The following is a 16,288-nucleotide window of genomic DNA, read 5'->3' as shown; positions in this document are numbered from 1 at the left end:
ACCCTTGAACAACAAAACAGAGGTGCCCACTCTCTGTGCAGTTGAACATCCGAGTATAGCTTAGAATTGGCCCTCTATATCTGAGGTTCTTCTGATTGGCAGTTTCTCTGTATTTGTGATCCATATCCAGAATCAACCAACTGCTGAACATGTGTGGTGGTAAAGAGTATTACTATAGAAGGAAATCCACATGTAAGTGAACCTGCACATTTCAAATCCGTGCTGCTTGCTCAAGGGAAATCGTATATGGCACAGCATTATTTGGCAATTTTTAAAAATATGCATTGTATATACTTGTATATCTATATGTATTTCTGGGTGAATCCGTGCATCTGAAGAGTGGAACTGGGGCCGGGGAGACGACATGGAGCCATAGCTTGTTGCAGCACCTGGCCCATAAAGTGTTTGATTGAAGCAACATGAGAATCAGAGTCTGGAAAAGAATTTCACATACCACCTTTAACTGTTTTCTATACCACCTTTATTTTTTGTAATACCACCTTTAACTCTTTGAACGTTTTTACAATGCATATAATTGTTTTTATAATAAAATGAAGACGTGTAATAATGTGCTATCTGCTTTTGAGACTCTGTCCCTTTCCTCAGTTTCCTCTGCTTCAGAAGGACCACTTTCTTTCTCCTGCAATTGTCCTTTGAGTCAGACGAAAGGTTGCCCCTGTGCAGCCACGCATTCTTCTCTCTTCTGAATGTGTGGCTTCCGCATTTTATGTACACTGGATACACATCACCAGAAGTACAGTATCCTGTCATGTTCTGTTGGGTCTTTCCTTCCTGCCTGGTGGGTGAGAGCATTATCAGGGATGGTGTGATTCATCTAACTTCCTCCAAAGGCTACTAGGGGTCTACCACACTGTAGCCAAAAAGGAGGAAAATATGGCAGTACTTTCCTGTCCAGCTGCTTAGTGCTGGTCTGTGTTACATTCACGCTGACCTGACACCCAAAGTGATTGTCCATTTTTGACCCTTCGAGTATTCTCAGGATACAGAACTCTAGCTTAAACAGTCTCCAGAATACCAGTGTTCCTTTTCATCCAGCATCTTTGCCAACATCACTTGAAGGAGTCTCCCAGTATCAATTACTTACTAGATCTAGAAAGGTATCCAGCAGATATTGACTCTTTTTCTCTCTCAAGCTTTATTGAGATATTGATGACATATAACATAGGCAAGTTTAAGGTATGTAACATGATGATTTGATACGTGTATGTATTGTGAAATTATTACCACAATTAGGTTAGTTAACTCCTATATCCCCTTACATAATTACAATTTTTGTTTGTATGGTGATAACCTTTAAGCTTTACTCTCTTAACAACTTTTAAATATATAATACAGTATTGTTAATTATAGTCACCATACTGTACATTAAATCCCCAAACTTATTTACCTTATAACTAGAAATTTGTATCTTTTAAACATCTCCCCATTTCCTCCACCCCTAGCAACTGGAAAGCAAATTTCTACTCTGTATTTCTGAGTTTTTTAGACTCCACATATAAGAAAGAATATACAATATTTGTCTTTCTCTGTCTTATTTTGCTTACTCTAGTAAGGTCCAGGTCCAGCCCATGTTGTCACAGTAGGCAGAATATCTTTTCTTTGTGACCAGATAACATCCCATTGTGTGTGAGTGTGTCCATTCATCCATCAGGGGACACTTAGGTTGTTAATGTGTCTTCAGTTCAACTCAGTCATGTCCAACTCTGCATCCGCATGGACTGCAGTACACCAGGCTTCCTTCCCTGTCCATCACCAACTGTGTCTTGGTTACTGTAAATAAAGCTGCACTGAACATGGAAGTGCAGATGTCTTTTTGAGATGGTGATGTCATTTTCTTCAGGCTAACACCCAGAAGCGGAATTGCTGGAACATATGGCATTTTTGTGGTTAATTTTTGAGGAGTCTCCATGGTGTTTTCCACAGTAGCTGCACCAGTTTACATTCTCACCAACGATGAATCAAGATTCTCTTTTCTCCACATCGTCGCCAACACTCGTTATCCCTCGTCTTTTTGATAATAACCTTTCTGACAGTCGTGATATGAAATCTCTCTGTGGTCTTGGTCTGCATTTCCCTGATGCTTAGTGATGGTGAGCACCTTTTCATGTGCCTGGTGGCCATTTGTTTGTCTTCTTTGGGAAGATATCTATTCAAGTTATTTCCCCTTTTTTAATCAGATTGGTGGTTTGCTATTGAATTGTATTATTTTTTAATATTAACCCCTTATCAGAGATATAATTTGCACATATTTTAGCTCATTCAGTAAATTGTCTTTTCCTTTTGCTGATTGTTTCTTTTGTTGTGAAGCTTTTTAGTTTGATATAGTCTCATTTGTTTATTTTTGCTTTTGTCGCTTGCTCTTTTGGTGTCATAGCCAAAGAATTATTGCCAATAAAATGCACAGGAAAAGATGTTCAACATCACTAATTGTTAGAGGAATGCAAATCAGAACTATAATGAGGTATCACCTCACACCAGTCAGAATGTAAAAACATCTATAAATAATAGATACTGGAGAGGGTGTGGAGAAAAGGGAATGGTCCTTTGCTGTTAGAGGGACTATAAATTGGTACAGCTATTATAGAGAACAGTATGGAGGTTCTTTAACAAATGAAAAATAGAGCTATCACATGATCCAGCAATCCCAATCCTGGATGTATATCTGGAGAAAATCATAATTAGAAAAGATACATGCACCCCAGGGTTCATTGCAGCACTGTTTTCTTGCTATAGCCAGGACATAGAAGCAACCTAAATGTCCATCAGTAGAGAAATGGATAAAGAAGATGTGGTTTGTGTATACAATAGAACACTGCTCAGCCATAAAAAGAATGAAATAATGTCATTTGCAGCAACGTGGAGAACACAATGGCACCCCACTCCAGTACTCTTGCCTGGTAAATCCCATGGATGGATGAGCCTGGTAGGCTGCAGTCCATGGGGTCGCTAAGAGTGGGACACGATTGAGCGACTTCACTTTCACTTGTCACTTTCATGCATTGGAGAAGGAAATGGCAACCCACTCCAGTGTTCTTACCTGGAGAATCCCAGGGATGGGGGGAGCCTGGTAGGCTGTTGTCTATGGGGTTTCACAGAGTCAGACACGACTGAAATGACTTAGCAGCAGTAGAGATTGTCATACTGAGTGAAATAAGTCAGAGAAAAATATCATATGTTATCACTTATGTGCAGAATCTTTAAAAGGGGTACAAATGAACTTATCTACAGAAGAAAAATAGTTACAGATATAGAAAACAAACTTATGGTTGAAAGTGAAAGTGAAGTTGCTCAGTTGTGTCCGACTCTTTGCGACCCCGTGGACTGTAGCCTACTACGCTCCTCCATCCATGGGATTTTCCAGGCAAGAATACTGGAGTGGGTTGCCCTTTCCTTCGCCAGAGGATCTTCCCGACCCAGGAATTGAACCCGGGTCTTCTGCATTGTAGGCAGACGCTTTACCATCTGAGCCACCAGGAAAGCCCTTATGGTTAAACTTATGGTTACCAGGATGAAAATAAGAAGGAGGGATAAATTGGAAGATTAGGATTAACACATCCACACTATTATTTATAAAACAGATAACTAATAAAGACCTACTGCATACCACGGGGAAGTCTACTCAGTACTCTGTAATGGCCCATATGGGAAAAGAATTTTAAAGAGTGGATTTATATAAATGGGTAACTGATTCACTTATACCTGAAACTAACACATCATTGTAAATCAACTATATGCCAATAAAATTTTTTTTAAAAAAATGTTACCAAAACTAATGTTAAGGAGTTTTTTTCTGTTTCTTTCTAGTAGTTTTATTGTATCAGCTCTTACATTTAATAAGATAAGTATTTGTTAAATGATTCATTATACCAAAGTATGTACCTAATTTTTAATTCAGAGGACCTTAAAGACTCTGTTGTGCTTTTTAAAAGAATAATCACAACTTTTCCCCTGCCTCAACACACCCCAGTATGCCTGAAAGGTTCAACACATTAGAATTAATAGCTGTGGCTCCTTAAGGTAGTGGTTCACTGAAGGTTGATATCTGTGCATTCAGAATCTCAGAGTTGCAAACAAGTGCCCCTCACCACATCCATCAGTTACTTGGGATTGTATGCTAAAAATATGGACACATGTACAGATTGTAAATAGAGTAAGGCCCTGAATGGACACATCCCTATTATGGATAAGGGTTAATCATGTTTTCTGCAAGAAGGAATGATTAGAATAATTAGAATGATTTTAGTTTTGCTTCTGATAATCACTGGTTCAATTGAGTCCCCCCTGCCACATGCATTGGTTTTAACCTTTCTAATAATATTATATGTTCTAATGTTCAGTTCAGTTCAGTTGCTCAGTCGTGTCTGACTCTTTGCGACCCCATGAATCACAGCACGCCAGGCCTCCCTGTCCATCACCAACTCCTGGAGTTCACTCAAACTCGTGTCCATCGAGTCGGTGATGCCATCCAGCCATCTCATCCTCTGTCGTCCCCTTCTCCTCCTGCCCCCAATCCCTCCCAGCATCAGGGTCTTTTCCAATGAGTCAACTCTTCACATGAGGTGGCCAAAGTATTGGAGTTTCAGCTTCAGCATCAGTCCTTCTAATGAACACCCAGGACTGATCTCCTTTAGGATGAACTGGTTGGATCTCCTTGCAGTCCAAGAGACTCTCAAGAGTCTTCTCCAACACCACAGTTCAAAAGCATCAATTCTTTGGTGCTCAGCTTTCTTCACAGTCCAACTCTCACATCCATACATGACCACTGGAAAAACCATAGCCTTTACCTAGGCCAAATATTAGGCATGCTGCTTGTTTAAAAAATGAAAGAATGAGATGTATAGTTTTAAGGCTAATATCTTCTTCATATACTGTTAGATACAAATTATAAAGATAGCTGGCATTTCAGCTTTAAGCAGTCAAATGATTAGAGTTGATAGTAAAAGTATAAACACAGTTGTGGTTAATGAGTGTATTCTTCCCTACAATTTCCTTATACAGAGGCTTTTAACCTTAACCCAGGAACAGAGGAGTGATACACAGCTTAGCTTGGGGTGGGGGTGTTCCTCTTTTAGAAGAGAGGAGAAATTGTGGAAATAATTTTTGAGTTTAGAGAGAGTAACAATAGGACGCCAGTAGAAGACGCGTAATAACTTACTTGATTGACCTGTGACGCCTGTGGACAGGTGGGACTTCTAGAGTGTTGACATGGTGGGATGCTGTTTGTTTAGCTGATGGGGAAGAAATTTCTGGCCTTAGTCCAGTTTTGAGACTACTTGGAGGTCAAAGTGAAGTGAATATATAAAAGGGACATTGAATTAGTATAGCTGAAATAAGAGGCAGGGAAGTTAAGTTATAGAAAGTGGGCAGTGTAAAAACTTCAAGACTTGAGGGCTGTAAATGGCTAATGAAATCTTGAGCTTGATTTACCAGAGTACATGGAAATTCTAAAGTTCTCAACTCTCGCAGCTTACTAGAGTCATTTCATTTAAAAAGGGTAGACTAGGGCCTAGGTATCAGCATTTTTAAACCATCCCAAGTAATTCTCCTGTGCATCTGAGCTTGAGAACTATTTATTGATCCAAGGGCATGGAAGCGGAAAGTGAGGGGGAAAAAAGATACTAGAGGAGAGTCTCAGGGCCAGGGTATTTCCAAGATCTTGTATAGTATGGTTTATGGAATCTGAAAGCCATAATTTTTATTTATTAGATACTTGGCACATTAAATATTATTTTATTATAAAACAGTAGAATTGAATGTATTAGATTCTTTTAAATCTCGAGATATTTCTGGAGTTAGAAACTGAACATAATTAAGTAACTATTAAAAAATACATAACACATATTTTGTTACCTTCAGATGGAATGCCTTTTAATCAGAAGCCAAAAGTACATTTTCCATTTGTTAAATTAAACCACCTTAAATTTAGTATTTATATTTTTAAGGGGAGCTGAAAGGAGGAGATTCATAATAGAGAATACATCTAGATTACATTTAGCAAGTTATAAGGACGTGCAGCATTTCATTTAAATACTTCCTCTTTGACTAGAAATTATTCAGCAGTTGAAGCAAACAATCTGAGAGGAACCAATTTCTTGATATCATCCACCCTTTTTCTAGGTAAAAATGCAAGTTCTTTGCATCTAATTATGTTAAAGAATTGAAATCCCTTCATCTAAGATAGAAAAAAATATGCACACCTTAGGTTACATTCTTTGACTTGGTCTTTTATCTACATTCAGAGACTAATTAATTATCTAAAATTAATAGACTACATCACATTTCATAAAGCTGCATGAAACTTAGGAGTATGTATTATGGTAGCTATGTTCTTATCTCCCCTTTCTTGACCTTACAGACACTCCTCAGTAACTTTATACAGTGGCTAAAAGTAATCTCTTCTCTATTGCCGGGAAGATGAATTACTGTAGATGGCAGGAAAACATACAACTAAAAATCAACTTTCTTCATCACTCTTGACATTCACTAGTCTTTACTCGAGATCACCTTGAGATGTGACATCAATTCAGAGTAATAAGGAAGGGTCAATGAAAAGCTAAAACATTCTTGAAAACCCATTATAACACATCTCCGAGGGATTTGTGTCAATGCCACGGCATTTCAAATACACTACACAAATTTCAGAGGAATGGCTTCATGAAATGGAGACAGCAGGCATCTGTGAGAGTCTTATGACATAGAAATTGACCTGTTATTGGGTCTCTCTCTCACTCCCTACATGTTTTTCACCCTATAAACTCATCAGTCCTTCCTTAAAAAGCAGGGCATGTCCATTTGTTAAGTACCTGTTGTGACACGCTACATCCTCCATGTGGTATCATCATTGAAAATTGGTTTTTAGTGAGTAATTTTGATACATTTGAGATCCAGAATTGATTTCACAAGATGTGTCTAAAGTTGGTATTGTACAGATCTTCTATCAGGAGATTTCTAGTACTTTGGGTCTTGTTTACCTGTTTAATCTGTTCAGCAGGTAGCTCAAAGCTCTGTATATAATAAGAACTTAATACATAGTTGTTGAATTAGAAAAAATTCAGTACAATTCTCATGTACTGTATAACAGACTATGTTAGGCACTGAAAATTCAAAATATGCTTTTTGTGTATCTATACATATGTATAACCAGAGTTTATCCTTCACCAGCATTTAGAATAAGTTAGTGAGAAGTAGCGAGAAATGAAATATAGTATACATCATTATTCCATTCCATTTTACCTATGGTGACAGGACATAGAATGATTGAAATGACCAATATTCAGACTTAAGTGGTTAGCCTGTAAAATTATCTTTCTCTGCAAACCTTTGACCAGCACTGTTGTCTAGTTTGGCCATATTAAACAGACCAAAGCTATCAAATCTGTTAGGCACTAAATAATGTGAGCTGGAAAAATATTATTTGCTCTCAGGTACAATAAAAAAACTGTAATAGAATTTTTATGTTTAGCTGAGTAGTATAAATGCTATGTACAAGAAGTGTAACATTGTTAATTGCATACAGTAGGGAACATAAGTACATTTTGTGTGTGTGCATTCAGTTGCTCAGTTGTGTCCCACTCTGTGGCCCTATGGCCTGTAGCCCACCGGGCTCCTCTACCCATGGAATATTTCAGGCAAGAATACTGGCGTGGTATGCAATTTCCTTCTCTAGGAGACCTTCCCGACCCCAGAGATGAACCTGGATCTCTTGCATCTCCTGCATTGGCAGGTGGATTCTTTACCACGGGCGCCCCCTGGAAAGTACATTTTAATATATTTAAAATGATTTGAAGTGGTGCCTCCATAAATAAAAGAGCATAAATCCCACTCAAATTTTCAAGGGTTTTATTTTGCATTTTTTAAACTAAGTATAATTGATTTATAAGATTGTGTTTCAGGTATACAGCATAGTGATTTGTTTTTTGTTTGTTTGGTTACTTGTTTTTACAGATTATTTCCATTTTAGGTTATCACAAGGAACTAGGTATACTTCTTTGTGTTATACAGTAAATCCTTTATTGCTTATCTATTTTGCAGATAGTACCTAGTTTGTATCTAATAATCCCATACCCCAAATTAGTCCCTCCTTCCTTTCCTCTCTGGTAACCATAAGTTTGTTTTCTAAATCTGTGAGTCAGTTTCATTTCTTATGTAAATTCATGTGTATTACTTTTTAGATTCCATGTATTATAAGTGACTTCATATGGTGCTTGTCTTTCTCTGTCTGACATACTTCACTATGCATAATGCCCTCCAGGTCCATCCATGTTGTTACAGATGGCAGTATTTTGTTCTTCTTTATGGCCGGGTAATATTCCATTGTATATATGCACCACATTCCTTAAGCCAGTCATCTATTGAGAGGCACTTGGGTTGCTTCCGTGTCTTGGTTATTGTTAATTTCTCCTCACATTCCCAACCCTGTCCTCCTTCAGTCTTTTCCATCTCAGTTCAAGTCACTATCTATCTATCTTGCTTAATCCTAAGATTTAGGAGTCATCCTATATACCTATACATATATAGATATAGATACAGGATATATACATAGGATATCTATCTATATATTTATCTATCTATCTATATATATATATATTTTTTTTTTTCCCCACTTTGTGGCTTGCAGGATCTTAAAGGTCCCCTGACCAGGGATCAAATCCAGGCACTGGTGGTGAAAGCTCTAGACCACCAGGGAAGTCCCTAGGAGTCATCCTTGCTTCCTCCCTTTCCCTCATTATTCCACTTGGTCTAGTTTTCCAGTAAATCCTTTTGGGTCCACCATCAGAACATACCTGAGCTCTACTTCCGTTCTCTCCAAACCACCATCACCTCTTACCTTGTCTATGCTATAGCCTCATTTCTGATCTCCCTGCTTCTGCTCATTGCCTGCTTAGAGCCCATTGGACATGGAACAGCACGAGGGCTCTTTCTAAAATGTAAGTCAAATCATACCACTCTTCTCTATTAGGAAAGGATTGATAAGTATTTGTCGAATTAATCAGATGACAGTGTGAAGTGGTACTGGGTGAGGAGAGTCAATGTGACAAGGATGAAAAAACCAAAGAGGTTCAGAGAAGCCAGGTTTTAAGAAAGCCTTGATTTATTGTCCATAATTCTCTTTTTACTTGAAAACCCAGGCATGAAAGTCTATTTATTGGCCTGCTGTACAGGCATGCCTGGTGGTCTAGGTAGTAAAGAACCTGCCTGCCAAAGCAGGAGACGCAAAAAGATATGAGTTCAGTCCCTGGGTTGGGAAGATCCTCTGGAGAAGGAAAAGGCAGCCCACTCCAGTATTCTTACCTGGAAAATTCCATGGGCAAAGGACCCTGGCAGGCTACAGTCCATGGGGTCGCAAAGAGTTGGACGTGACTGAGCGTGCACAGGCTATATACTCTGTTATATTGGCCTGCTGTGAACGCTTAACTGCTTGCCCTAAGAGAGTGCTACTGAAGGCCAATCAAGGTTTTTCTCTGTCCACTTAGAGTCTAAACAGCTGCCCAGGTTTAATTAATATCCCACAATTATATCTGGAGAGTAGCCAGTTTCTGAAATGGCTAAGTGAGAGGAGGATTTTTAACTCTCCTATTGCATCAGCTGGATCTGATAGCATAGACGTCAGCTTCTCAGGTGGATTTGAACTGTTATTTTTCAAAGTCCGCTCAGCCTGCGGTCCCTGCATAACTGTTCAATTGTCCCTTCATCTGCTGCCATTACATTTTGCAAGAGAGTCCTCGGTTTGGTCCTGTGAAGTTTGGACTTCAGGGTTCTCTGCCCTGTCAGTTTATTGCTGAGAATCTCCTGCAGAGCGATGAGGAACACAGTGCTGTTTGTTAGGGTATAGAAAAGTCACAACTCATTTAAGCCGATCATCAAGTAATGACAACAAGGATTAAAGTGGGGGCTTACTCTTTGATCCACCAGGAGTTTCAAATGGCAATTATCATTAATTCTTGGATTCCCTCAGTCCTGATAGAAAATCAAGGCAACCAGAAACTATCATTTTGTAAACAGGCAACTATTAAAAACACATTAATAATCTATAGTGGGTATAGCATATGCCTTTTAAAAAGATTTGCAGCTTGTTTCTCTGTGGTGAAGACGGAGGACTTCTCCAACCTAATTACAAAGCAATCAAACAATTTAATTAATCTGGAAATCACTTTCTTAACAATAACTGCCTCCAAAATGAGGCACCCCGTGTAGCTCCGTTAGGTAAGTACTGTTTTGATGTACTGCCTGTGTGTTCGCCATGCCAGTTTCCCCTGGGAATCACAGAGTTAATTACCTATCCAGCGCCTGCCCACCCACCACTAAGGCTTCCTTTACCAGGTCAGAAGCAGCGGTCTATAAAGTGTCCTGGCACTCAAACATCCAAGAGCCAGCAAATCCCTTTGAACAGCAGGATTTGAGTTATAAGCAAGTGCTGCACATATGGGCAGAGAATTAACTGGCACTGGTTTTCATTTGAGAGTCTCGCAGGTATTGCTTTGCAGATGGGTGGATGAATTCAGAGAGCAGTGCTGTGCATAGTGAAGGTCAAGTATAGGACTCTGGTTACACTCCATCTTGTTTTCTTGTCCTGGGAAAGTGCTACAAGTGTCCAGAGCAGTCTGGTCCTCATCTCCAAGTGAAGAGTGTATAAAGTGTGCTTTATATTTCAATCTGTTCTACATTAGTGTTGTTGTGTATCACAGAACAGTGTCCCTAGGTCCTCAAACACAACTCACAAATCAATGTTTGTTTCAAAGAAGAACAAAGGCCTCAAAGATTGATGTGTGCCTATCTAGTCTACTCATCTTGTAATTTCTCCCTGAGGAAAATTGAGGAATTTTCTGTAACAAATGACACAAAAAGCTCTAGAATACTCATCTATCCTTTTCCTCTACTAGGACTACTGCCCAGTTCTCTCCAAAAGTCCCTGTTATTGGAGCAGTCATCCTCCCAGTCTGCTAACCTTGGAAGTATCAGTTAGTCTGTAATCTTTTTCATCACTTATTTTTGATCCATCACCAGTTACACTTGGTTTGGTCACCAGAACATGCTTTCTGTTGGCTTTCCACACCCTAATCCAGCTCCTTCTTCTTGGCAACTCCTCTGTCCACTCAACATACTCACACCAGGTTAAAATATCGAGTGCCTCTCTTGCGTTCAGATTTCTCTTAAGCCTTCCACTGCTGCTGCCGCTGCTGCTAAGTCGCTTCAGTCGTGTCTGACTCTGTGCGACCCCGTAGACGGCAGCCCACCAGGCTCCTCCATCCATGGGATTCTCCAGGCAAGAACACTGGAGTGGGTTGCCATTGCCTTCTCCCAGCCTCCCACTAGGTAGTTGCAAAACATGTGGTTCACAACTCATTGACTTGACCAGTCTGAATTCCCTGATAGTAGAGTCTGTCTCTCTACTGCATTGCCTAACTGTGGATTGATTCTGTCCCCTTCCTGAAGTCCTTCCGTTCCTTCTCTTATCCTGAGCTTGCTGAACTGCCCTCAAATTAAGCTGCAGTCTCCTGTCTTTAAGGAATTACCAAGTATTCTAGTTCACACTGCCCCTGTTTTCTCCAGTAGCCCACTGTACGTAAGGGCCTTTGTGATAATGTGGAATGTGTGTATTTCTATCTCAACCAGCTCTTCAGTGTGCCCAGAAACAAGAAGAGAGATCTGTAGGAGAATACAAATGGCTATATAACTTGGAGCTGAGGAATGTTTTCAGTGTGTGGGCCTGGAAAGGCCACGTAGAATGAGAAGCCAAAACCCAGGATAAGAAATGGTTGAGGGTAGACCTGATTTTTTCTTTTTGTCCTTTTTTTTTAAAGAGTGGAGTTAAATTAACCTACCTCTCTATCTCTGTCTTTGCCCATTCATCCTCAGTGTGATGGGCCACCATATATTGTAAGAAGTTACATGGTTTCCTGGGGGGGCTGCTTGTTAAAATCTCTAAAAGTGAAAAGGTTCTTAAGACAATTCCTGTTTCTGCCTCCTTCAGATTCTTCAAAATATTTAATAAGCTCCCTCTACTTGTTCTGGTTGATCTCATATAATCTCCAGATATAATGTTCTCTTTACAAAGAACACAGGGCTAAGAATTTGGTGCCAAGTTTTATTGGCCTTATTATTTATTCTCAGGGATTAGAGTAGTAGGGATTGTTTCTCAAAATGCCTTGGCTTCAATCAGTTGTTTTGTTTCTCATAATTTACTGATAGTTTGCTCTGTGTGGGGTGTGAGCAAACCAATTTTTTTTCCCCCCAAATAAAAACAAAATCAACCCAGAGGTTTCTGGCATTTGATCTGTTTCCCTTTAGAAACAAGATTTCTAGCCATCTTGAAATCAAGACCTTTTAAGGAATATGAAGAGCAATGCGCAAACTAACCAGGGGAGGGGCTGGGGAATGAAGGCTGCTGGGAGAAGTTCAAAGAATTTAATTTAGCTGTGTAGATAAAGGACAGAAAGGGTCCTGGATTACCGGATGGCAAAAGCAGAATCCATTTCTCTAGAGGCCCGAGAAACAACAGATGCAAAGGCATGATAAATTTCATTGCAGCAGGGGGAAAATGCTTCTTGATTCTCTATCCATAAAGAAAGGGGCTTTTCAGCGCTTCCCAGTTAAATGACTTTAATTGTGCTGTCTGTCATAAACTTAATGGCATCTGTTGATGCCATCACTACAAAATCTGCAACTTTAAGTTAACTGAAAAATTTCAGTAGAGGTGCAGTCAGTCCAGAAGTAAAGGTAACACTGAAATTATCCCCTTCGATGTGTTAATCTATTCTTTTTGCACGCGGGTAATAAATTGGTTACTAGGTGCCATTTTATGTTCCTTCCACCTAATTACAAATCATCACTTCCAGTGTGAAATCAGCAATGTGGCACACTGGCTTGCTGTTAAGGATTAAACATGTCTTCTTGATTTATTTTCTGTGTTTCAAGAATATGCAGCATTTGTTTGCAGCCTTTCCTAACCTCCTTGTTTAAACCGGCTACAGTCCCATCCGGTCTTCAGGCCATTCTGCCAGCCTAATTAACCATGCAGAGGGAAGCGGGGTGGTCTGGCCTGCCTTGGGCCTCCCCTCACCCACTGCCTGTCAAGCTTGCCCAATGATCAGCAACAGGTTGCATGTTCTGATGGGGAAAGTAGCAAGCCTCCAGACGAGCTGTCACCTTACATAAGCATCCATGTTCCATCCACAACGTAAGAACCTGGGGAAGACACCTTCTGCCAGCCTCTGGGTGGCTGTGGCTTTACAGGCAGCCTGGCCAGTCACCCCCTCAGCTGCCTAGGAGCAGAGGGACTATTGAAGAAGATACTTCTGGACCTCTAGGCTGGGTCGTTTGAGGTCTGAACTGCTGGGGTTCTGCCCCAGTATTTATGCCCTGTTCTGACATTTCTGCCTTTAACATGTGTGCTTTGAGGAATGAGGATTTATTGAGAACTCAGACTTTTATTCTGTTTCGGTAAATAAAAATACTGAGGCTGCCTTCCTAAAACGGAAAGCCTCACCCTCCCAGTTGAAGCTTATCTTCTCTATCTATCCTACTGTGGAAATGTTAACATCTGGAAGAGCAGGAACCAAGACATATGTATGTATTCATTATTCTGTGGGACTGAAATACTTACATTATGCAATATATGGACCTCTGCTGGTTGGTGACATGGGTTTGTTTATTCATATATTACACCCTTGGAAAGTTGTGCTGGAACTCAAGCCAATCCCTTCCTCTCCTCCAAATAAAACGAAAGAAGTTTTTGAGGAGATGGACATTTTACAAAGGTGTACAGAAGCTTACTGCTAAAGAGAAGAGCGTCCTGGATGTAGCTAATGATACAATAATTAAATCTTCATGTCATTTTTTTTTTCTTCTTTCTCTCTACAGGAAATAGCCCTCAAGATAGCCCAAGAAATTTCTCCCCCAGTGCCTCTGCCCATTTTTCATTTGCACGGAGGTAAGAACTTTTTGTGAGTAAAATGATAAAGCGTTATGTGGAGAAACCCTCCCCCCGGCCCCAGTTCCTCCACTCCCCGTTAGAGTTATGGATGCCTCCCTTGGCCCTTCCCTAGATGGTGGGCTCCCACTAAGGGCAGAAAAAACCATTTTCACCTTTTCTCCCATCCCCAGTGTAGTGTCTCGTACATGCTTTTGATGCTCAGCAGCTTTTTACTGCCTTATCTGAGCTTACATTATAAGGACTTGATTCATCCATGTGTCCTGGTGCAGTTGTCATTGTTACTGAAACACTCAAAAATAAGTAAAAGTAAAAATGGCCTTACTTGGGATCACAAGGTATAAACTCTTAAGATGCCTCTTTCCCTGAGAGCACTAAGCCAGCAATTTAGTGACTTTAATGAGTGTTTTCTCTTCCTTTCTTAGTTAGAATTGGACTCCAAACTGTTACCAAAGCTTTTATCTTGGGATCGCCTACTGTGATTTCTCCCAGTCAGAGATGTCTGCACAGCCTCCTCTTCTGTGTGTGAAATTAGCGTACTTCCGCTGTCACATTCATAGCTTCACTTTCCTCCATTCCTCTTCCAGCCAGGGAAAACACACAGAAGATAAAATTGCCCCTTTAGCCAGGTTTCTGAATATTCGGAATGAATTGCTTTTATAGTCCGAATGTCCTGCATATTTATTAAATTTGGTTCAGAGAGCTAATCATAGCCTGAAATGAATTAAAGTCACATTTAATCAAGACATACAGGGAGGGTAAAAAAATAGGTTTAACACACTGTGTGCAAACCTGCAGTGTTGTCACTGCCATTTGGCATCACGCAGTGTGTCTTCTGTTACTAGGTCCAGAGGAAAGGATCTGCTTACAGTGTATTCGCAATTCCTGATAATTAAGATGCTCTTGTCTAATCACACATTCCCCACCACATGGTAAATGCCTATGTGTACCAGGCCTTCCCCATAGGGAGGACACGAAGTAATTGAGATGTGATCTCCAAGGAACTTTCTGAGACCCACACCCTGGTTGTCCCCAATTCCAACTTTGATTATTTTAGTCCTCTTACAGCCCGTAAGCACTGTAAAGAACATGTCACAATTAATGGGTTCCACAAAGCCTGTGTTTGTTTGTCCAATGAATATTAATTCACGATGATGCTACTATTCTAAATGAAAAGGGAAATCCTATAAAAATTGGTTTAAAAAAGAACACAGCATAGTCCTTAAAACACGTTTCTTTGAAAAAGAAAAAAAAAAGTGGGGAGGTGGTGGTGGAATGCGTTTAATTACTTTAAGTAAAAAGAAAATGCACATCTCATAGCGTGTTTTTAGATGTGACCGAAATCAGTCTTTTAATCCTGCCAGATTTATAAAAATGAAGAGAACCTAATAATTGAGTGACCGACTAGAGGACAGATGACTCTGGTTTCTGTGCTATTAAAAAAAAAAAAAATACACAAACCCCCAGGCATGTTAATTTTTGACAAATAAGCTGTAAACCGTAACAGAAAATTATCACAAGAGACCTCTGGTTCATTTTGCAGCAATTTCCAGATGGAACTCACTGCACAGTCTTCAAAAAGTATTAATTTAGATTAGGACCTGAGTGATCATCTTTTAAACTTTTATTCAAGTAAACAGAACCTGTGTTTTCTATGAAAACTCAAATTGGCCTGTTTTTAACATCTGGCATCTTTCTCTTCCATTTTAAAGTTGATTTTTCATTCAAGAAACATGGAAATTCAACCCATGGGTCTCCATTCCCTACCATTTGGTATCATTTCTGAGACCTTAGCAAGTAATGCCATTTGGGGAGTCCCACATTTTATTATTTTGTATATTCAGTTCAACAGATGGAAGAGATTGCCCTGTTTTAAAAATTATTCTTGGGTAAAGGGATAAAGGTCGGACTTAGGAATCTTTTCTGACCCTACTTAAAACGTGTGAGAATTCCCCTCAGTATTCATGTCCTGGTAATATACTAGTTGCAGTTAAGACTGGAAAATAAGACAACACACACTTGCTTTCCATACTGTCTAATATGTGTCTGAGAGTGAAATTATCAAGTTAATTTTTTTAGAATTGGATTAAAATACTAGGATGAAAATGCATGTCATAGTGTAGTGGGTTTTGTCTGGAACAAGGAAACATATTTGTATTTTGCTAGTAGCTGTGATTGTTGTTATTCAATTGCTGAGTCGTGTCAGACTCTTTGCCACCCCGTTGACTGCAGCACACCAAACCAGTAACTGGGATACTGATTTACAATCCACCTGCTTGTGGAGTTACTTAATGTTGTCTTCCTTGGTGGTAAAATGGAGGTGATGACATTGGTCTG

General features: G+C 39.7%; 1 protein-coding gene and 1 non-coding gene across 18 annotated transcripts in view; one reads left to right on the top strand and one right to left on the bottom strand.

Annotated features, from left to right (window-relative positions):
- The window catches only part of MAST4 (microtubule associated serine/threonine kinase family member 4), a 613,695-nt gene that overhangs the window by 519,422 nt on the left and 77,985 nt on the right, over nucleotides 1-16,288 (top strand). For all 17 annotated transcript variants that reach the window (XM_055554690.1, XM_055554694.1, XM_055554693.1 and 14 more), the window contains one exon: nucleotides 13,882-13,951. In XM_055554690.1, the coding sequence (XP_055410665.1) occupies nucleotides 13,882-13,951 (70 nt within the window). The remainder of the gene's footprint in view (nucleotides 1-13,881; nucleotides 13,952-16,288) is intronic.
- Nucleotides 3,426-3,498, bottom strand: TRNAC-ACA (transfer RNA cysteine (anticodon ACA)). Its single transcript has one exon. It is a non-coding gene; the product is annotated as a tRNA-Cys (tRNA).

This window comes from Bubalus kerabau, chromosome 18, assembly GCF_029407905.1.
Source record: "Bubalus kerabau isolate K-KA32 ecotype Philippines breed swamp buffalo chromosome 18, PCC_UOA_SB_1v2, whole genome shotgun sequence".
Lineage (NCBI taxonomy): Eukaryota > Metazoa > Chordata > Mammalia > Artiodactyla > Bovidae > Bubalus > Bubalus kerabau.
This window is presented reverse-complemented; position numbering and strand designations above follow the sequence as displayed.